The following is a 22968-nucleotide window of genomic DNA, read 5'->3' as shown; positions in this document are numbered from 1 at the left end:
GGGGTGGGAAATGCATGGGATCCAAAAAGCCCATCAAGGACAGAGTTCTGCATTTCACTAACTGTCACTTCCTTTTGTCTTTCCAGTTTGACGGAGAGAACATGTATATGGGAATGAATGACAATAATCAGGAGTTCCTATCAGCGAATCAGGTAAGGGTCACTTCGCTTATGTGGGATGTGAAGACACAGAGGGTGGCATTTTCAAAGTGCCTGAGCAATGCAGGAGCAGAAGTCCTATTGACTTTCAGTGGACTTTTTCTCCCAAGTCATTTGACTGCTTTGGAAAGTTCAACCCAGAAAGACACATTCTGCTTTCGTTTCCATCCATGCCACACTGCTGGTGCCAATGAGCTGTCATGAGTGTAACATAGCAGTGTCCATTGTAAACAATGCCAAGTAAAGTTGTGTTAAGTTATTGCATCACAGATTTCATAATAAATCCATGTGAGGATTTCTATCCAGGCACAAAATACTACCAGCTTCCTCGTTCCCAGAAGCTGATTATCTGCTGTCTGGGACAAGGTTACGGTACATTCCTGTTGTTCAGGCTTCTTGCGTACCTCGTCAAGGCTATAAATTTTGATGTAAACAAATGGTAAACTGAAGACAAGAAGAAAAATTGTTTGCCTTCTTGAGAAGTAACGTACATGAGCTTCTCAGATCCATGCAGAGAGAGAGAGAGGCGCTCTGCCATAGGCTTCCCGAGACTGCATGGAATGGTTCTGTTGCACCGGCTCCAGAGGAGAGGGGCTGCTCTTGCTCAAGAGATTTCTGAGAGTGGAAAAGGCATGTATGTTGCAATCGTCAGGTGTTAAAATGACTCAGCAGAAACAAATAAATAGCAAGAGCAGTGCCTTGTGTTTTGAGAACATGGTCACAATAAAATAAATACGCCAGATAAACTTAACAAGCTACCAAAACCCCCAGCCTAGGGTTCACCCTGGGTGTGCAGTCTGACCTCCCCAAAGACAGTCTCCCACCTCAGATTTCCAAGCACCCACTTCATGAGCGCCTGGACAAGGAAAGGGGGAAGCTGAGCTTGAGTTAACCCTTCTTTCATTGGGAACTGGATAGTGCTGCTGACGAGCTCAGATTATCCTGTGTTGTCTGATCTCAAAGAGCTTGATCCCACAAGGCTCTGAGCATTCTGGCCCCATTGCAGCAAAGGATTTAAGGTGTGTTTAATTTTAAGCATGTGCATAGTCCCACTGACTTCAGAGCCAGAGCACACAGTGCCTTGCAGGCTGGGAGCCCAGTGGCAGTTCTTGATAGGTGACACATTTCCGAGAGTACCGTGCAGGTTGTGCATGGCAGGACAGGAAGGGGATGTCCCTTTTGATCATCCGTGCTTGTTCTCATTTGACTTGTCCAGGAATTATAAAAGGGCTTCCTCAAAAAGGGCCCCAGCAAAGCGCTGTACACCCACCACGCTTGGACTGTGGGGCTGAAACAGCAAGGGAATTGTCTGTTGCTTATCAGGATCAGATGCAAAAGAACAAATGATTCTCAAATGTCTGAACTGAAGCCACTGGGACTGCAGGTGTTTAGCATCTTTTGGGATGGAGACCAAAGTGTATTAATGGAGTATGAATCATAAGAAGGGCTGGGAGTCCTTGTGTTAGAAAAAACTCGAGGAGCAATAACTTTACATACTAATCAAGAAAGGTCAGAAGCTCCCAGTCCAATGTGCAGCATGACTCACCTGGCCACTTTGAATATGAAATCAGTAATATAGTGTGGGAGAATGGTCTGTACTGGGACCTGAACTGCAGCTAAAAGGAACCATTTGTATTTCCTATTGTAAAGTGATAAAATTTATCTCTCAGACCTTGTGATATCTTGCTTCCTTATTATGAGGATAACATGAGGGAAACCAGAATAAGAAGCACTGCTAAGAGATGATGAGTAAATTTCTCCTCGTAGACAAAGGAGATGACTTTCTCATAAGGAAAGACACATTGTCATGCACTTGGGAATAAGTGTGCAGATTTAAAATAGGAGACGGTTAAAAAAAAAATTAAACCCTTAAATCTAGTAAATAATTAATTCAAATGGAAATTCAAGCCATGTTTTAAAACACAAAATAGAATAATAGAATATCAGGGTTCGAAGGGACCTCAGGAGGTCATCTAGTCCAACCCCCTGCTCAAAGCAGGACCAATCCCCCAAATAAACTTAAAAAAATTAAGACGGAAGAAATTAACTGTGGCTTGACATAGGATCAGCTAAGGGTAACACTAAAATTTCTAAAACACATAACCCTCTCCACCCCTTCTCCTCCTCCAAACAACACCAGCAAAAAACAAAAGGTGATTTCTTATGTCAGTCTGTTGTAAAAGAGAGACCATCCTGGGGGAAGGGCAGGGAGGCTGACTCTTCCATGTCTCACAGGAAAAGCAAAGCAGAGCTTTAAGCTCCACCACTCAGCCTACTGGCTGGCAACATGAGAGGTAGTTTGTGAAGGGTGGGGTATCTTGCCAAGCTCTTTCAATGCTGCAGAGGGTAGCATGCTAGATATGAGGAAGGATGTCGGCGGAGTCAGCGTGATGGGGTTTGTTTTGGAGAGACCAGCATGAAGGTCATGCCTGACTAATCTAATCGCCTTTTATGATGAGATTACTGGTTCTGTGGATGAAGGGAAAGCAGTGGATGTATTGTTTCTTGACTTTAGCAAAGCTTTTGACACGGTCTCCCACAGTATTCTTGTCAGCAAGTTAAGGAAGTATGGGCTGGATGAATGCACTATAAGGTGGGTAGAAAGCTGGCTAGATTGTCGGGCTCAATGGGTAGTGATCAATGGCTCCATGTCTAGTTGGCAGCCGGTATCAAGTGGAGTGCCCCAAGGGTCGGTCCTGGGGCCGGTTTTGTTCAATATCTTCATAAATGATCTGGAGGATGGTGTGGATTTTACTCTCAGTAAATTTGCGGATGATACTAAACTGGGAGGAGTGGTAGATACGCTGGAGGGGAGGGATAGGATACAGAAGGACCTAGACAAATTGGAGGATTCGGCCAAAAGAAATCTGATGAGGTTCAATAAGGATAAGTGCAGGGTCCTGCACTTAGGATGGAAGAATCCAATGCACCGCTACAGACTAGGGACCGAATGGCTCGGCAGCAGTTCTGCGGAAAAGGACCTAGGGGTGACAGTGGATGAGAAGCTGGATATGAGTCAGCAGTGTGCTCTTGTTGCCAAGAAGGCCAATGGCATTTTGGGATGTATAAGTAGGGGCATAGCGAGCAGATCGAGGGATGTGATCGTTCCCCTCTATTCGACATTGGTGAGGCCTCATCTGGAGTACTGTGTCCAGTTTTGGGCCCCACACTACAAGAAGGATGTGGATAAATTGGAGAGAGTCCAGCGAAGGGCAACAAAAATGATTAGGGGTCTAGAACACATGAGTTATGAGGAGAGGCTGAGGGAACTGGGATTGTTTAGCCTGCAGAAGAGAAGAATGAGGGGGGATTTGATAGCTGCTTTCAACTACCTGAAAGGGGGTTCCAAAGAGGATGGCTCTAGACTGTTCTCAATGGTAGCAGATGACAGAACGAGGAGTAATGGTCTCAAGTTGCAGTGGGGGAGGTTTAGATTGGATATTAGGAAAAACTTTTTCACTAAGAGGGTGGTGAAACACTGGAATGCGTTACCTAGGGAGGTGGTGGAATCTCCTTCTTTAGAAGTTTTTAAGGTCAGGCTTGACAAAGCCCTGGCTGGGATGATTTAACTGGGAATTGGTCCTGCTTCGAGCAGGGGGTTGGACTAGATGACCTTCAGGGGTTCCTTCCAACCCTGATATTCTATGATTCTAAGGGATGTGCTGCCATCCAGGAAGGGAGGTCAATGGCAGCATGGTTAAGGAGGCAGAGGGGTAATTAACAGTTCCTGTGTGCAGCGCTATATGTGTCTGTTAGCGTTCTGTATGGTGCTCTGTTAGTCCAGTCTGGGGCCTCGTAGCCTGACTTGCATGATAGCTCAGCTGCCTTTTCCACCTTTTCTTTCCTGCTGGGGAGAATATTTTTCTCTCTGGGGCCCGCCAGCTTGTAAGCTGAGCTGCGAGAAAGCTCAGGGCTCGTGGTGTCCTTTGCTCCTGACTTTGCCAGCAGGACCTCTTTCAGCTGCTCTCCTTGGCACACCTGTTGGGACAACTTTGTGGCTCTTATTTGCTTTCCTGTTATTGCCTCTTCTCTTTGCTCTTTTTTATTGCAGCCCTATAAATTGACATTTTCCCAGTCAATCTGCATGGGAAGGAGGAGAGCACAGTTAGTGTCTTCCCTGAATTAATCTGCAGAATCATTTTGGGCTCCCATTCTGATGCCTCTAGAGAGAAGCATATTCCCCCTGTCTGCAAAGCCCACCCTTGCTCTATGGCACCATGCTTATTCCTCCTGGGCTGCTCGGTTCCCTCGCACTGGGGCATACAGGACTAGAGAGGGCTGGGAGGGACATAGGTGGGGTAACAGGGGAAGGCATGTATGAGAAGAGGCAACAGGAGAAAGGAGTGGGAGAGACGAGGGGAAAGGAGGAAGCCAAGAGGCAAAGGGGGCAGGGGTAAAACCAAGAGAAGCATCATGGGAGGTGGGGAGGCACCTGTCAGAGACACAGCAGGATGTGAAGTGGACATGCACTGTGGTAGGGACATGCTCTGCCCCTGCTGCACGATGACCTCCTCCTGTGGATAGGGGGAAAGAAATACACACCAAATGGGTGAAGATGAGGCTGCTCCTGGGTCCAGAGCCCCTGTAATGCTTTGCAGTACTCAGAACCAGTGAAGAGGAGGAGCTGGTGGGACAAGGATAAGGAGGGTGAGACTGCAAGTGAAGGAAGCAAAGCCCATGAGCCTCTGTGGGAGACCTGGAGAGGGCTAGGAATTGCAGAAAGAGCACTTCCCACTGCTCCTGTGCTATAGTGAACTTTGGCTCATTCCTCCCCACGTGGCGTTGCCCTGTCCTAAATAAGCTGCATTCTCATCAATAGCCAGACAGACCACTGGCCATGTGTTTTGCAGCAACAAGAGTTATTATGCAGATCCTGAGGCAAATGCATCTGGGGCCATGGGAAGCTACATGGTGACCAGTTTCACCATCACCACTTGCCTGTACCTTACATCTCATGCATCCTCCAGAGGATCTTGGCCCTGAAAGTCCTGTCCCAGCTTGGACAGGCACAATGCAAAGTTTGGGATGGAGTCTCTGGAGCCACTCTCTTTTCTGGATCTTCCAGAGTCCTGGTTGGGGATCTAGAAGGCATCTCCCTATGATTTTGCAGCCCTGGGGGCCAGCAGTCCATACTGACTGACAGGGAGGAGTAGTGGACCTGGAAGAAGGAAGGCGCAAAGAGCACAAGGCAAAGTATCGGGTTACTGGTACAGACATTATCCTGCCAGTGCTGGTGTTAAGCCTCCAAGCATGTCCAGTGGGGTGGGTGCTCATGCAGTCCGTCGCTGCTCACTGCCCTGCTCCTGAGCCCATTACTAATCCTTGCTGGGGGTGGAGAAGAGAGCAGGGATAGAAGCAGGGTGGAAGGAGTGTGAGAAATTCGGTCCCTGAGAGCATCCCCATGTTACTGTGAGGTTTCATAGCATATTCCAGAGTTGCCAAAAGGAGCTTTACCTGCTGTGTAATGGCAGCAGTTATTCCCTATTCCCAGCTTCCACCCTCATTAGTCGCTAGCCCTGCCATTGTTTACTTTCACATGATTGCTTGTTTACCTAAGAGTGTTTTATTACACTGGCCATGACTTCATTACTAACGACACAAGGGTTCTATTACAGTGAGCGCTCCAGACATTATTTAGTGTTTGCCAAGCACATTACAAGTTCAGGAGCACAGCTCCAGAATCACATTTGAGAGACAGGTAAGTCACCACCGCAGGTATAGCTTTATAGCATGCAGTGGGACACCATTCAGAACCCACGCTCCTTGGGGATCAATAGAAACCATAGTTACTAATTGTAGCATCCATTACGTTATAACCAGTGGATCTGGTTTTTTCTTCATTTCCTGTTCTGAACTTTTACATAGTGCCACTGTGCACTGTAAGGCACGGCTTCCATTCGAGGAGAGACTAAAAAGATCAGGGCTGTTCAGCTTAGAAAAGAGATAACTAATGGGGAATATGCAAGACGTCTATAAAAGCATGACTGGTGTAGAGACAGTGAATAAGGAAGTGTTATTTACCCCTTCCCAAAACACAAGAACCAGGGGTCACCCAATGAAGTTAATAGGCAGCAGGTTTAATACAAACAAGAAATTATATCTTTTCACACAACATACAACTAACCCATGGAACTGATTGCCCTGGGAATTTGTGAAGGCCAGAAGTATAACTGGGTACAAAAAAGAACTGGATAAGTTTAATGAGGGATACGTTCATCAATGGCTATTAGCCAAGATGGTCAGGGATGCAACTCTAAACCTCTGACTACTGGATGCCAGGAGTGGAAGGTGGATGGATCATTTCATAATTGCCCTGTTCTGTACAGTCCCCTTGAAGCTCTGGTATGGGCCACTATTGGAGACATACTACTGGGCAAGATGGACCATAATCTGACCCAATATGGAAGCTCTTATGTTCTTACCGTAGATGCTGCGTTCCATCTCAGAGGTGACTGCACATCAGTGATGGTCAGAGTATATCGTTTGGACCAAATTAATCAGTGACACCTGAGAAATTCTAAATTAATGGATTTTCTGTTTTATTGACCACAAAAGCTAATTTTGGGCAGGAAAATTTTGCTTAAACATATGGGCTAGATTTTCTCTGTTACCCCAGTTTTATGCTGGGGTTACTTTGTGAAATCCATTGAAATCAATGTAGTTACTCCAGTCCAGGATTAGGCTAGCGGGATGCAGTTGAGAATCTGGCCCTATATGTCTGTGGTGGTTAAGAATTAACTCTCTTTTTTGCTTACATGCTGTAGCTAATATTTAAAGTGCAGTGTTGTACTTTCCTGCGCTTTTGTTCCAAAATACCACCTGGGGATTAGATTTACGATTCAATCATTTTTCTGTTGAACGTAATGGCTGTTAGCCTTTTAGATTTAAATGGCCTCCATGTGTAGTGTTTGTAACTGCAATTTGATGATGATAAAACTTTGCTCTTTTTTAGCACTTTCTATCCAGGAATTTCAAAGTGCTTTACCAACCATTAATTAAGCCTCTCAACCTCTTCCTTTCCCATCAGGTAGATACAGTTGGGGATATTGAGACAACTGGGGACACTGACATAGAGAGATTAAGGGGCCTGATTCTGTGATAAGCAGCCCCAGTAACGGGTTGCATATCTTCAGCTCCTGTGACTCAGCACCTTGCAGAATTGTGTCCTGAGTACTTTTCTAAAGTCTCTCAGCAGTAAAGCGAGGCTCAGAGCCCAATTCCCTATTCTAACTGTGTGTACACTTCTTTCCTTCTGAGCGGTAGCACGTTCCAGAGCTGCTATTTTATATAAACAACAGCAATGTACATTTTAAAGCTCACCGATCCACTAATTCCCTGAACCTTATGTTTGAAAGATTCGCTCCCAGGCTATTCATTATATGTCATGTTTTCATGCCAGAAAGAGGCTGTCTCAGTGGAGAACTAAACCCATGAACATGGAGGCGTACAGCATAATAGAAATGCTGACAGACCCCTAGCCACAGTGGTAGAAACTGCTCCATGAGAATAATTCCTGTTGTTCAATCAAACATGAGGGACATATGACCCCAGAAATGAGTCAAATGCGAAATGTAATTCAACCCCCAACAGGGGCCGTGGTATTAATTCCACTTGACATCTGATCAAACGACTGTGGACATTTGACCCCTGAGATGAGTGAAGTATCTATTGTGTCCGATAAAGATGGTAGAGTGTCATTCTTTACCCTTGTCAGTTTTCTTTTTTTGAACCGAAGAGTAGCTAAATAATGTAAAATCCTGAGGAATGTACAGGTAGGTTACCAGTCATCCAGTGTACTGTGCAAAATAAGACAGAAGTGGGACTATAATTAAAAAAACAAATGGAGAGACTAGTGAAGCAATGTGAATGCTTGTGAAAGCAAAGGTTAAGAAATTCGGAATGCAGTTTGATACGTATATAAGGCTGGTTGGGTTGGTATTCATGGTCTTTTCCACTTACAGTGAGAATTTAAAGCGCATTACAAACATTAACTAACTAAAGCTCACAGTACCCTTTAATGACAGGTTTCAGAGCAGCAGCCGTGTTAGTCTGTATCCGCAAAAAGAAAAGGAGTACTTGTGGCATCTTAGAGACGAACAAATTTATTTGAGCATAAGCTTTCGTGAGCTACAGCTCACTTCATCAGATGCATTCAGTGGGGGGTTATTGTCTCCATATAATAGATGAGTAAACAGGCACAGTGAATAACTTGCTCGAGATCACCTGTAGTGAAGCAATGGCAGAACTGTGAATAGAATCAGACCTTGGCCTGCCTACTTATGCAGTTTCTCTCACCTCATGCATGTTAGTCAGAGCAGTACAGTCTAATTTGTAGATACGCTAGGCTACAATGCAGATCAATGGAAAGGGGCTCTTCATGCATCCTACTGGAGATGGTAAGAGGTGTTTTATAGGGATGATTCTACCTTGTCTTGTTGGGGACAGCAATATGATCCGTTCTGTCTTCACCTGGCTCTTGAATGAGTGAAGCGAGTCTTTTTTTTTTTTCCCCCTCCTCCTGTTAGTGAGACAGAGAAAAATACCAAAAGCTTTGCTGAGTTTGAAATTGAGACGGTTTGGCCAGGTTCTCTCTTGCCACCTTGTCTTTACCTGCTGGCTAATTGGGCACTGGATGGTAAGAGAGTTTTAAAGGAGGAAGGGTGTTACAGATTGGCACCGGGCACCCCGATCACAGATACGATACGTAATAATGTTGTAAAGCAGCCTGAGTGCTCCAGCAGTGCGATGCTATAAAAATACCATCATTGCGACTAGTGTAGCCTGTCTACACATAGCTTATAGCAATTCAACTACATCAGTTCCTACACCGGTTACATTGGTACACCCCTCCCTGCGGCTGCAGGTATACTGCTGTAAAGGGGTTTATATCCGTACAGTTTAGTTTAAAAAGCGATACCGACATAAGCAGCTTCTTTTACTGGTAAAACTGCATCTGCCTTAGGGATCGTACTGATTTAACTATATCAGTTTAGAAAACATTATAGTTAAATTGGTACAAAAGCTTTGTATAGATGGGCCCCAATCTTCACAGTAATGCTATTTTGATAGCATTGCACTGCTGCGGCACTCATGCTGCTTTCCAACGTACCAAGAAACGTAAGAGCTTAGTATTTAAGAACTGCATTTGTGCATAACAAATTGCACAGGGAAGTCTGATCTGGAAGTATGAGATTTCTGTAACTGCACCACAATTTTGGTAACTAATGTACAGATTAGATGCAAAATGCTGAAAATCTGGGGTTGGGTGAAAATAATCTCCTTTCAGAACATGAATTGCACAAGTCCGCTTGTGAAGACACTTGATTTCACAAATCCACTTATTTTCTGTTAGTTAGTATGTTTACTGTTTGGGCCCAATTAATCATTGGTGTAAGTTGGAGCACCTCATTCAAAGTCAATAGAATTGCACCCATTTATACCAGTAATAAATTTGGCCCTAAAGGAATCTGTGTGTGTATATGTGTTACTGTGTATATAAAATAAAGGCCAGAATTTTATCTCACTTAGTGTAAATCAGGATTAAAAAATGTCAGTGGAGTTACACTAATGGAGACCTGGCTTAGGTGAGAACAGAATCGAGCATATATCTATAGAGAGAGACTTGGATAGATATAGTGTGTGTGCACACGCATGTGCGTATAAATAAAATTGGGATGAGTGAGTGTGTGTGTGTGTGTGTGTGTGTACACGGTGTGAATGTGTAGAAATCAACATCTCTCTACTGTATCTATTTGTATAATCTTTAAACTTTGGTCTGTATTAGTCATAACAGATGCAGTATCTCACTGATCTTGGGGGGCAAATGGTCAGGGTTGTTTGATCAGATGTCAAGATGCATTACCATCATGGCCTCTGTTGGGTGTTGAATTACAACTTGTATTTGACTCATTTCTTGGGTCAAAACGTCCCTCTTATTTGACTGAATGACAGAAACTGTATAATTTGTATATATCCCTGAGCCATACGGGTCTCGGTGCCGCTATAATGTGTTTTATAAAGGCACAGCTGTCGTGGTGACTTATTTAAAATGGGAATTTGAAGCAGTGTTCTTGCCATTTAATGCCGTCATTCAGGGTTACGCAGCTTTTATTAAATAATAAATAACATTTAGAACACTCATTTTAACATAACAATAGTTTTGCTAGTAATGAAGAATTGGCCATCACAGTAAAACTGAGTTTGGTAAACAAGCAATAATGTAAAAGTAAATAATAGCATAATTAGAGACTAGTGAGGATACCAGGAACTTCCCCATATATTGCTGGTATTACAGATTAGACGGAGATAGCTTTGGCAACCCGAGATTATAAAATGTGCTGTAAAACTTTGTGATGATGGTGATGCACTACACTTCCTCCCTAAAGACCCAGTCTCAACTGAATTGTAACAGAATGTCAACAGAAGAGTTGTATATAAAGTAAGACTGGACTGTGGGCAGATATATACAGTGAGCCCACTCCACACCAGAGCCTTAGGGCTTGTTTACAGGGCCCCAAAGTGCGGACTATGAGGAGAGTTGCAGCACATGCTAATGTGTTGTGCTGTAACTGCCCTGTATAGACCCTGCTATTGCAAGCTAGGTACCCGGTAGTTCATGCTAGCAGGGTCTACACAAGGCAGTTCCAGTGCAACACTTCAGTGTGTGCAACAACTCACCCCAATAGTCCACACTGCAGCATGGTGTCGGCAGCATGAATCAGCCAACAACACAGACCCTGAACGCATTCAGAACTGCCACCAGCATCATAGCATCGCAGTAACACTGGGAGAGAAAAGGTAAAGAAGCATAACAGGAGGAAACCCAGGAGTGTTTCCACGTGTGTGTTCCTACTGAAGAGGAAGGAATACAGTTACCCCCACACACATAGACTTCCCCCCAACCGCCCTCCCCCCCGCCAAAAATAGGAAGATCATCAAACAAGGGTCCAGGCACCACAAAGGAACATAGAGGCGCTTCAATCAGGAGGGCTTAATTGATGAACTGCACCTGTGACTGACGCATGCCAAATGAAGAATGGGGAGGCGTTTCCGTTCATTACAATGAGAAATGATGGAGGGTAAGAAAGAAGGGGAAAGCTATATGAGGAGGGGGAGAGAAAAGAGAGAACAAGAGGAAGAGTTCAACTCTGAGCCTGCACTTCCTTTATAGAACTTTCCTTCATCTCCACAGACCATTTTTTCTTCCTCCATTTCTTCCCTGCTCTTTGTTCTCTTTCTCTTTTTCTTCCTCTACATAGCAGAAACTGGTCCCAGATTTATGCACCTGTAGTTTGCTGCTCTACTGCCCAGGTCAGCCACACCCAACATGTCATCGGCTCTGCAGGATACTTCGCTTTGGGATCAGAGTTGTTCCCCATTGCCATGGTTTGCCAAGGACCTGTCGTTACACAGCCGTTCCTCTGGCAAGGCTGTTCCTCTAAAGTGTGATTTTTTTTTTTTGGCCTTCCCAGCTGGCAGCTGTCCCCCGGACAGTTTCTTTCGCCCTCAGTGCTGCTCTGCCTCTCTTGCCTGCACTGATTAGTTATTCAGTGTTGCTTCCTGTGCTTGGGGTGAATGCTGTGTATGAAAGTTAGGGATCTGTACAAACAACCAGTACCAGGGGTAGTGTGTTTATCACTGCTCCCTTTCAGAACTTGAAAGTCAAAGGCGTTTGAGAAGCATTTGCATGAACATTGTTCCTTAGCCTAAGAACATTGGAAATGGGCTGATTGGTTAGTTAAACAGACTCCCCGATCATGGATAGGACTGGAACAGTGACTGCAGATAGGCAGTCAGAGGCAGGGCACGGATTAGCTGTTACTTCAACTCTGTAAGTGCGTGGGAGGAGAGAGTCATGTATGCAGAGACTAGAGGGTAATAGGGGGGTGTTGGGTGGAAGGTAGAAGGGGAGAGGGCATTGGCTTTCTCTCCTGTTAACATATCAGCCTTGGATGCTCTGAGCATTACTACATGGGCACTGGTCCTGGGTAGCTTCTGGTAAGGGGAGGGGAAAAAATTCTGAGCCACCATGTGCTGAAGGAGGAGCAGAGCCGGGGCTGTAGCCATGTTTAGTCCAGTGGGCTAGGGTTCGGGATACTCCATTGTCACAGAAAGAGAAAAACTGTTAGAGAAAGATTTGACCATCCATCGCTTTTGGGATGGTGCAGTCCTACACCCATTAGAGGGAAGGAGAAAGGGTGCATTTAACAATAAAAGAAGAAATACAATCAATATACGGGTTTTATTCGACGTGGGAGCAGGTGTGCTGAGCAGCCAAATATACACAGCAGTGCTGCAGCTGGACAGTGAAATGGGAATGGCTATGCCAGTCCAGGCCACCTGCAAGCAGCAGACACTTCCCAACTCCTGTGACTAAAGCTCCAGCAATGGACTCTTACCCTCCTTCCTTATTGTCACAGATCTTCGGCTCTTTGAAATATCCTTCTGTTTCCAAACATGACACACACATGCAAATGCTTATATGCATGCCAGGACACATGTATGTCCCCAATACATACCAGAGAGACACGGTGAGTGAGGTAATCTCTTTTCTTGGACCAGGACTGACATGGCTACGACTCCGCTGCACCCAGTAAATACCAGCAGTCCATTTACTGCTGATACGTAGGTGTTACTAGGTGCAAGTAAGTTGGCAAGGATACCGAATTCATGACTTCAGTGCTGACACAGATCAGCGGTTTCCTCCAGCCCTTTCGGTGTTAGCTGTTGACAGATGACACTGCTCATTTGATAACGCTGTTGTAAGAAACCAAGAGACTCTCTGCATGTATGAGTGACAGCTAGAGGTGACCCTTATTTTGAATCTTGCTCTATTAAAGAGTGAACAGTAGATAAATACAGGAAAAGTAAAGGTTTCAGAGTAACAGCCGTGTTAATCTGTATTTGCAAAAAGAAAGTAAAGTGGTCCATGATGCTATGAGAAGGCTTCTTGGCATGATTTCCATTCAAGGCTCCTGATGAATTTTCAGCCTCCCATGCCATTTAATGAGTCTCAGGGACCTGAGTTTGTGTAAACTTCTGGGGGAAGTGGCAGTCTTTCATAATCTTTGTAATCCATTGGTTTTAGCTACTTAAAGAAGACACGGGTCAGAGGAACATCAACCAGATTGTTTTAAAAAAAACCCTGATGTTATCATAGTAGGCTTCGAAGAGTAGGCTGTTTGTCCTACTGGCTTGTTGATTTCTTGGTGATTCTAAATGTAAGCCAATATTCTATCAACTTCCTTGGCTTGACTGTCTTGCTTCACTGAAGTGCATGAATGAGATGAGCAGCGTGTTCTCCTTTGCTTTTATCCTTCGCAAGTTTTGTATTTATGAGGTTCGTGATGAACAACAATTTGGTTATAATGCATCTTACAAATAAAAGTCATGACAATAAAATAGCCAACCATTATTGTTATAATAAAAAGAACTAATATGCAAAGTTCCTAATTGAAAGAGTGAAAAATTAATTTTATTTAGATTGGGTGGGGATATATTTAGAATTCCATGATGAACAAAATGTTAACACAAAGTTAGTTACATGGTTAATAAATGCAATATCAAGAAGAAGTCAAGAAATGCCAAAAGTAAAGGTTGAACAGGGAGTCTTACCTCTGCCCCCTTGTGTGCGTGCATTAAAGGTACACTCTTCACTGTTCATATGCTATTTTTCAAATTCTACTGTATAATTTTTATGCTGTGTTGGAGGATCAAAAACAGAGGAGCTTTATCAACAGACTACAGGAGACACACCAGAATATGTGAAATGCCCTCCTCAGCAGACTATGCAGCAACAATATCATAAACTGTATTTTAAAAATGAGGAAAATAATGTTATATTGAGGTTAGTGGAATAAGCAGCTAATATAGATCCGTCCAAACAGGAGTAATATTGAGATGAATGCAAGTACAAGTGAAGATCTAAGCTCCTGAATTTTGTATGAGCTTCTATCTGCCAATTAAATGTTTTTGAGGGTACAGCCAGGAAGGCATTACGGTAATTTAGCCTGATAGCAATGAAGGTTTTGGAAGTAGAAGCATCCATATCTGGGTGTAAGATTGGCTATATTGTTTAAATGGGGAAAAATTACCTTGGTGTTACAGTAGAATAAACATTGTCTTCAACCCCTAGGTCTCAAAGAACTCCTGCATTGTTAACAGTAGGGCTGTGTTTGAAAGAACAGCCACAATGTCTCACAGGACGAAAAGATAATGTAACTGAACAGCTCCTGGAGCCAAAAGGAATAGTCTCTGTTTCTACTGCAGTTACTGTGGGTGAAAATAGCATCAAATACAATTGTAGATATCTGAGAAGAAGTCAGATGGTACAGAGAGTGCCTTGTAGGGACAGAAGGCTGTGACGAGCAATATATTGTGGCTGAAATTCATCTGTGGACAGGTGGACACATACATTTCACCAATCTGCCTAGGTCCCCATTTGACACCAGCTGGATCAGGAACAACAACAATGGGAAGAGTGAAACTCTGGGTACTTGAAAGTAAATAACAGCCGCAAACTGTTAATGACCTTGAATTAGAGATCTGACCAAGACCACTGCAGTGTCTGTTTTTATATATATATAAAACAGTATATATATTGACCCAAGAAACTCCCTTGCTCTAGTTGTTCAAAAGAGTAGGGTTCCCCCCCCCCAGAACTTGCCAAAAATCTCTAATTTGAATCAGGACAAAGACAGAATTTTTTGACCCAACCTTAAGAAGCATCAGTACCATGTGGCAGAGCCAAAAGCAAGGTTGTATATGCTCATCAGTGAATTCTGTGGGAGGTGTGGGATATTAGTGTAATAAAGCTGCACCTCAAAAATATCTCAGGGACTAAATAGAATGAAGCGAGTTCAAGAGATAACGCTAGAATTGAAGCAAATCTTCCTTCTAATGAACAATGTACTGTTATGAAGATGCTTTCTGGGATTGGAGATGCTGGGTTCAGGTGCTGAAGGAGTTGGACACCGGTCTCAAACAGTTAGAAAAGTAGTCACCTACTATCCACACAAGAAACTGAGGGTATGTCTACATTACAAAATTAGGTTGCTATTATAGAAGTCGATTTTTAGAAATTGATTGCGTATGTCCACACTAAGTGCATTAAGTCGGCAGAGTGCGTCCTCACTACCATGGCTAGCATCGACTTACGGAGCAGTGCACTGTGGGTATCCCACAGTTCCCGCCGTCTCCGCCGCACATTTGAATTCTGGGTTAAGCTCCCAATGCCTGATGGGACAAAAACATTATCACGGGTGGTTTGGGTACATGTCGTCAGTTGCCCCTCCCTCCGTGAAAGCAATGGCAGACCATCATTTCGCTCCTTTTTTCCACACTCCATCCCCAGACACGTTAACAGACTTTTCCAGTAGCTGTAATGGCCGTGAATGCATCCCAAGTCTTCAGGGCAAATAAATCATTAAACACGCTTGCTTTTAAACCATGTATTATATTTACAAAGGTACACTCACCAAAGGTGCCTTCTACCGCTTCATGGTCTGGGAGCCCGCCTTGGGAGGGTGTTGGCTTCAGGGTGATAAACAGTTCCTGGCTGTCGGGGGGAACGGTTTCTCCGTTTGCCTGCTGTGTGCTCTCCTCCTCCTCCTTCTCCTCCTCCTCATCTTCCTCGTCACCAAAATCTTCATCCCTGTTGCATGAGACTCCCCCCTTGCAGGTGTCCACAAACAGGGGTGGGTTAGTGGTAGGGCCCCCCCCTAGAATTGCATGCAGCTCATCATAGAAGCAGCATGTCTGGGGCCCTGACCTGGATCAGCCGTTTGCCTCTTTGGTTTTTTGGTAGGCTTGCCTGAGCTCCTTAATTTTCACACGGCACTGCTGCAGGTCCCTGTTGTAGCCTCTGTCCATCATGCCCTTGGAGATTTTTGCAAATATTTTGGCATTTCGTCTTTTGGAACGGAGTTCTGATAGCATGGATTCATCTCCCCATACAGCGATCAGATCCAGTACCTTCCATTTGGTCCATGCTGGAGCTCTTTTGTGATTCTGGGACTGCATGGTCACCTCTGCTGATGAGCTCGCCTTGCTGGCCAAACAGGAAATGAAATTCAAAAGTTCCCAGGGCTTTTCCTGTGTACCTGGGTAGTGCATCTGAGTTGAAAGCGCTGTCCAAAGCGGTCACAATTGAGCACTCTGGGATAGCTCCTGGAGGCCAATACCGTCGAATTGCATCCACACTACCCCAAATTTGACCCGGCGATGTCGATTTCAGCGGTAATCCCATCGTCGGGGAGGAGTACAGAAATCGATTTTAAGAGCCCTTTAAGTCGACAAAAATGGCTTCGGGTGGACGGGTGCAGGGTTAAATCAATCTAACGCTGCTAAATGATGCTGCAAGGGACGTTTCACCGACATTAAAGTGGGATGGCTGGAAAAGGTACATGATGCTCGCATCTTCAGGAACTCTGGTCTGTTTGAACAGCTGCAGGAAGGGACTTACTTCCCAGACCAGAAAATAACTGTTACTTTTCAACATCCCTTGTGATCCACCAGTGCTGCTAAATTTGACCTAAACTCGTAGTGTAGACCAGGGCTGAGAATTCTTTGCAACATGACAGAGGGATGGACAAAGATTACCAAATCTGCAGGAAGGAAAACATACCAAGCAGTACATAATTTTCATGAATCTTGTGAATTAACTCCAAATTGTAGAGCTTGTGTAACTCCACTGGCTTGGGTGGTAGAATCAAATCGTGTTAGGATGTTTAGAATTAAAGACCCGTGATTGCTCTTGACATGAGGGCATGATTCTTCAGATTGTTTATTCTTGAAGAACCATCAGGAAACAGTAACTGGAGTCTTCACATGGGTTAGGTGTGTCAGGTGAACAGAGAATCTAAGGTTTGTGGAGACCCCCAAATATCAGGCAAAACTTTGGGAAGAGGTGACTCAAGAAGTGCCAACGAAATTGAAAAACAAAAGTCTTCTTAATGGCAGAGAGGTAAAAGGCTTTCTCTGAGAGTAAGCTCCAATAGATAGGGGCATTAGAGAAAACTGGGGACTTGTTTCTCTTAACACAGCGGTGTAAATCAAGAGTAGTTCATGAAGTTGCACCGGTATAAAACCAGTATATGTAAGAGGAGAATCAGGAAAGGAATAATGTAATAATGTTTAGAAGTTCTTAGAGACAGTGGGACAAATTCACCACTGGTGTGAATAAGTGCATTTTCTTTGGCTTGATTGGAATTGCAGCCTCATAAAACAGTGGTCATTTTGGCCCAATAAGATTAGAGATGGAAAATAGACTGAGAATATTAGTATGGTTGCAAGAATGCAAGATTAAGGACAATCTGTTAGGCAAACTCTGGAGTAGAGGTCTGATTCAAATATGGCTGAGAATGGGGCATACAGGCTTCAATCAATATTTTGGAACTCTAGGACATGACTGTTGATCAGCAGGGAGGGGGGGAGAGAGTGGATTTAAGACAAAGGCCCTGGTCTTCTGTTGCTGTGAACTGGCATTGTTCCATTGACGGCTGTGGTGGAGGTACACTGTTTTATGCCAGCTGGGGAGCTGATCCATTGACTTCAGTGGAGCTGCACTGATTTACACCAGCGGAGAATCTGGCCCCATGTTCTGAAAAGATACAGAGATAAATGACTAGTAGATGTAAACAAAAGGCAGGAGCCATGAGGAAGTTGGGGAAAACGCTCCAAAGATGTACAACTAGCAAAAGTTGAGAGAAATCCTGCTTAATACAGCTTCCTTCATTGGCTGGACCTTAATTCCAAGGAATTTTATTACGGAAGAATTGGAACCTAAGAGGAAAAGACTCAGTTGCGAGGTATATTATATGCTACAATAACCAAACCTTTGTCAGCCTCAAAATATCCGGATGTTTGCAGATCTAGCACTTAGATAAGAAAAGGTGCTTATAAGGTTCCAGAATTGTACATTTGCTATGCAAGTTAGAAGGAGAATATGAGGGGCAATAATACTCTCTTAGAGTGCTAGGAAACACACCTGAGATTTGGCTGAACATACAAGAGTAAATGTCATAATTAGGGATCTTTTGGTGTTGGTGAAGGACACCTAGCATGGATCAGAGCTGGAATGTCTGTTTGTCCTGTAGTACTGCTGATCTAGAAACTCCAAAAACTGATGAAGATGACATACAAAAAAGCTGAATCAGTGAAGATCAACTCACCAATGACAGGTTTCAGAGTAACAGCCGTGTTAGTCTATATTCGCAAAAAGAAAAGGAGTACTTGTGGCACCTTAGAGACTAACCAATTTATTTGAGCATAAGCTTTCGTGAGCTACAGCTCACTTCATCGGATGCATACTGTGGAAACTGCAGAAGACTTTATATATACACAGAGACCATGAAACAATACCTCCTCCCACCCCACTCTCCTGCTGGTAATAGCTTATCTAAAGTGATCGCTCTCCTTACAATGTGTATGATAATCAAGTTGGGCCATTTTGATTATCATACACATTGTAAGGAGAGTGATCACTTTAGATAAGCTATTACCAGCAGGAGAGTGGAGTGGGAGGAGGTATTGTTTCATGGTCTCTGTGTATATAATGTCTTCTGCAGTTTCCACAGTATGCATCCGATGAAGTGAGCTGTAGCTCACGAAAGCTTATGCTCAAATAAATTGGTTAGTCTCTAAAAGCCACAAGTACTCCTTTTCTTTTTGCGAACTCACCAATGGTATCCCATAACATACAGCGTCTCTAGTAGTTCTGAAAACTTTGAAATCACTGCATGCCCCTAGAGCACAGCTGAAATATTTTGTGGTCAATAGGATACAGGGGATGATGCTGTACTGAAAGCAGGAAAAGTGCAGTAAGCCTTGAAATAATGCACCCTCCAAGGAAGCAGATCACCTTAGAAACATAGGTGTAATATTTATAATAAAGGCCTCTTCTCTGCTTTTAAGCCCACTTACTGCACCTCTAAAGTCAGTTATTGCTGCTTCCCAGACTATGCTTTATTTTTCTTTAACAGTGACAGTCACTTCAGACAAATATCAGGGGGTAGCCATGTTAGTCTGTATCCACAAAAACAACGAGGAGTCCGGTGGCACCTTAAAGACTAACAGATATATTTGAGCATAAGCTTTTGTGGGTAAAAACCTCACTTCTTCAGATGCATGGAGTGAAAGTTACAGATGCACACATAAATATACTGACACACAAAGAGAAGGGAGCTACCTCACAAGTGGAGAACCAGTGTTGACAGGGCCAATTTGATCAGGCTGGATGTAGTCCACTCCCAACAATAGATGAGGAGGTGTCAATTCCAGGAGAGGCAAAGCTACTTCCGTAATGAGCCAGCCACTCCCAGTCCCTATTCAAGCCCAAATTAATGGTGTTAAATTTGCAAAGGAATTTTAATTCTGCTGTTTCTCTTTGAAGTCTGTTTCTGAAGTTTTTTTGTCCAAGCACAGCTACTTTCAAATCTGTTATAGAATGTCCAGGAAGATTGACGTGTTCTCCAACTAGCTTTTGTATGTTACCATTCCTGATGTCCGATTTGTGTCCATTTATTCTTTTATGTAGGGACTGTCCAGTTTGGCCAATGTACATGGCAGAGGAGCATTGCTGGCACATGATGGCATATGTAACATTAGTAGACATGCAGGTGAATGAGTCTCTGGTGTGGCTGATGTGGTTGGGTCCTCTGATGGTGTCACTAGAGTAGATATGGGGACAGAGTAGGCAACAAGGTTTGCTACAGGGATTGGTTCCTGGGTTAGTGTTTCTGTGGTCTGGTGAGTATTTGCTTCAGGTTGAGGGGCTGTCTGTAAGCGAGGACTGGCCTGTCTCCCAAGGTCTGTGAGAATGAGGGATCATTTTCCAGGATAGGTTGTAGATTATTGATAATGTGCTGGAGAGGTTTTAGCTGGGGGCTGTGCGTGATGGCCAGTGGTATTGTGTTGTTTTTCTTGTGGGGCCTGTCCTGTAGTAGGTGATTTCTGGGTACCTGTCTCGCTCTGTCAATCTGTTTCCCTCACTTCCCTCAGTGGGTATTGTAGTTTTAAGAATGCTTGACAAAGATCTTGTAGGTGTTTTTCTCTGTCTGAGGAACTGGAAGAACTTCAGAAACAAACTTCAAAGAGAAACAGCAGAACTAAAATTCCTTTGCAAATTTAACACCATTAATTTGGGCTTGAATAGGGACTGGGAGTGGCTGGCTCATTACGGAAGTAGCTTTGCCTCTCCTGGAATTGACACCTCCTCATCTATTGTTGGGAGTGGACTACATCCAGCCTGATCAAATTGGCCCTGTCAACACTGGTTCTCCACTTGTGAGGTAGCTCCCTTCTCTTTGTGTGTCAGTATATTTATGTGTGCATCTGTAACTTTCACTCCATGCATCTGAAGAAGTGAGGTTTTTACCCACGGAAGCTTATGCTCAAATATATATGTTAGTCTTTAAGATGCCACCGGACTCCTTGTTGTTGTTACTTTAGACATTGACAATTCAATAACTTTTATGCATGAGCTATTTCTGTCTTCAGATTTTCCAAATCCTTCCACTATGTTAATTCTTCACTGGTTGTCTCCACAAGTACCCACTGTGATAAAGTTTGATTGGAATTCAGGACTTTACATATTAATGATTGATTCCGAGCACTGATAACTAAGTTATCACATGATTTGTGACAAGTAAGATTTTCTACTTTGGCCTATTGTGAGTTGGGCGTGGGGGGAGGGGAGGAAAGGGTCCTTGCACAGGGGAGGGTTGGTTGTTTTTGTTCTGTTTTTTGCATCATAGGCGGTGTGAGAATCCAAAAATGACTGAGCAGCTGAGTGAAGTTTCCCTTCAAACTGATTGATTACTTCTCATATCTGAGCACCAGGACCAAGCTTGTGTTTGGGCCTTCCATCATAGCCGGGTGATTAACTGTCAAAAGGTTACTTGGGAGCCAGTTACTTCAAGCAGGAAGGCATTATTTTCCACTTCAATATTTGGATGGAGGCCTGTGCAAACAGGAAGGAGACTCCACAATCCGAACCTGCCTTCAACATTTATGTTCCACGACAACTTTCTTCTATTTGTGTGGATTCAGACTCACTCCAGCTCACCAAGGGCCTGATCTAAAGCCCATTGATCTGTAGAAAGAATCTTCTTCACTTAATGGGCTTTGGCTCAGCCCCCAGTTGCACCCATTGCTATGGGTGGTTCAGTACTTTCCCAGCCCTATTAAGCCTGAAAATCTTCTTTCTGATTACTGCAAAGGGCCTGGTCCTGCTTCCATTTAACTCTGTGAGATCAGGGTTGACCTCTAAAAAGGCTGGGTTGAGGAGAAAGGCAACAAGAGGAGTGTTCTCATGCACTGGCCTTCAGTGAGAGCTCTTGTTGTTTCTCTTCCAGGGATGATGCATCCCTCACTGTTCACCATTAGAGAAGCTGATTGAAGATTTCCTGTTGTATGTGTTATGGCAGATAGCAGCTTCAGTGCAGTTTCACAGGCATCACAGTGTTCCCTTGTGGGGATTGTGCTGAGCATTGATGAGACCTGATTTCTGCAGAGCTACTACCAGAAGCTGCATGAAGTGTGTGTCTACCTTTAATTTATTCTGCAGTGCTCATCTCATTAATAGACCTATGACCTTTCTTCCTGAGCATGGCCATTAGGGTCTTAAAGTAGGGTCACTTCTTCCCTCCTTCCTCTGTTCAGTCTTTCATTTGTGTAATGTATCGTCTTGGTATGCCCAAACTTTGCCCAACCAAGAGGTGCATTGTCCTGCAGCCTTAAGTAATACATAAAACCTAAATAAAAATAAAGCTCCCCAAAACTAACATGGCTTGAAATGTGCCACTTCGATGTTGATTGGAACCTATGTACATCATTCTTAGCTGCATTATAATTTAAAGCTCTACTCTAGTAGTTATCTAACAGGTCACCTGAGCCTTCAATTCTTGAAGAAGCTCTCAGACCGGACATGATACAAACCAAGCCACCTTGGCAATCCCAACATCCTGTGTATGCACTCTTTCCACCCCTGCCTTTCCCCTACTTTCTGTGTTCCTCACACTCAGTTAAGGCCCCAATCCTGCAAATACTTGCTGCTGAGCATGCTCTTTAGTCTTCTGAGTAATCCTGCTGAAGTCAATAGGATTACTCATGGTAGTAATCCCTGTGCTGGGTAGTGAGTGTTGGTGGCAAATGGAGCCATATGGTATGGTCTCCTCGGTCGCTATGCAAGTACCATGTCCACCTATGGTATGGCATTATATTACTTATTAATGTTAAAGAAGATGGGAGCAAATATTTGCAGTAAATTGCGGCTGCCCTAATCTTCCATATTCAGATGCAGGTTGGCCTTTGGAACTGAGATGAAGAGCTGGGATGTGTAGAACCACATCCAGCTTTGGTGTAAGTGGATGCTACTCCATTTGAAGTCAATGGCAGCTGAGCCCACTCACACCAGGCCTGAATTTCGCCCATTGCCTCTGCAGCGTGCATTGTTGTATTGCCTAGATATCCTGTGTCACCAGGGGTTGCACTTGAGCTATCCCCAATGAAGTGCATGGCCTTGTTCATCAATGGCACTTCTTTTCATGATTGGAAGTCTTTGAAAAATTTTGTGTTGGATTAATCATAAATGAAGAAATCGGTCGGCAGTAATCAAAAATGTCTGAGCTGGTGCTATGTAACTTAGGTCTATGTGTCTGTGTACATTGTAAAGGGCAAAATATGACTTGGCTTTTATTACTTTAATTAAAACATGAGTGAAGAGTGAGATTCATATTAAATTGTATTTTCCTGGCTGCTGTGTGAAGGAGCTAACTGATCTGATTACCATGAAGATTATAAACTATCAAAG

The 22968-nt window shown here is 43.8% G+C and overlaps 1 protein-coding gene across 3 annotated transcripts in view; it reads left to right on the top strand.

Moving 5' to 3' along the window:
* TOX2 (TOX high mobility group box family member 2) overlaps positions 1-22968 on the top strand; it is a 257719-nt gene that overhangs the window by 94951 nt on the left and 139800 nt on the right. For all 3 annotated transcript variants that reach the window (XM_084645625.1, XM_084645627.1, XM_084645626.1), the window contains exon 2: positions 87-152. In XM_084645625.1, the coding sequence (XP_084501751.1) occupies positions 87-152 (66 nt within the window). The remainder of the gene's footprint in view (positions 1-86; positions 153-22968) is intronic.

The sequence above is a fragment of the Lepidochelys olivacea genome (assembly GCF_965140295.1).
Source record: "Lepidochelys olivacea isolate rLepOli2 genome assembly, chromosome: 13".
Classification (NCBI taxonomy): domain Eukaryota; kingdom Metazoa; phylum Chordata; order Testudines; family Cheloniidae; genus Lepidochelys; species Lepidochelys olivacea.
This window is presented reverse-complemented; position numbering and strand designations above follow the sequence as displayed.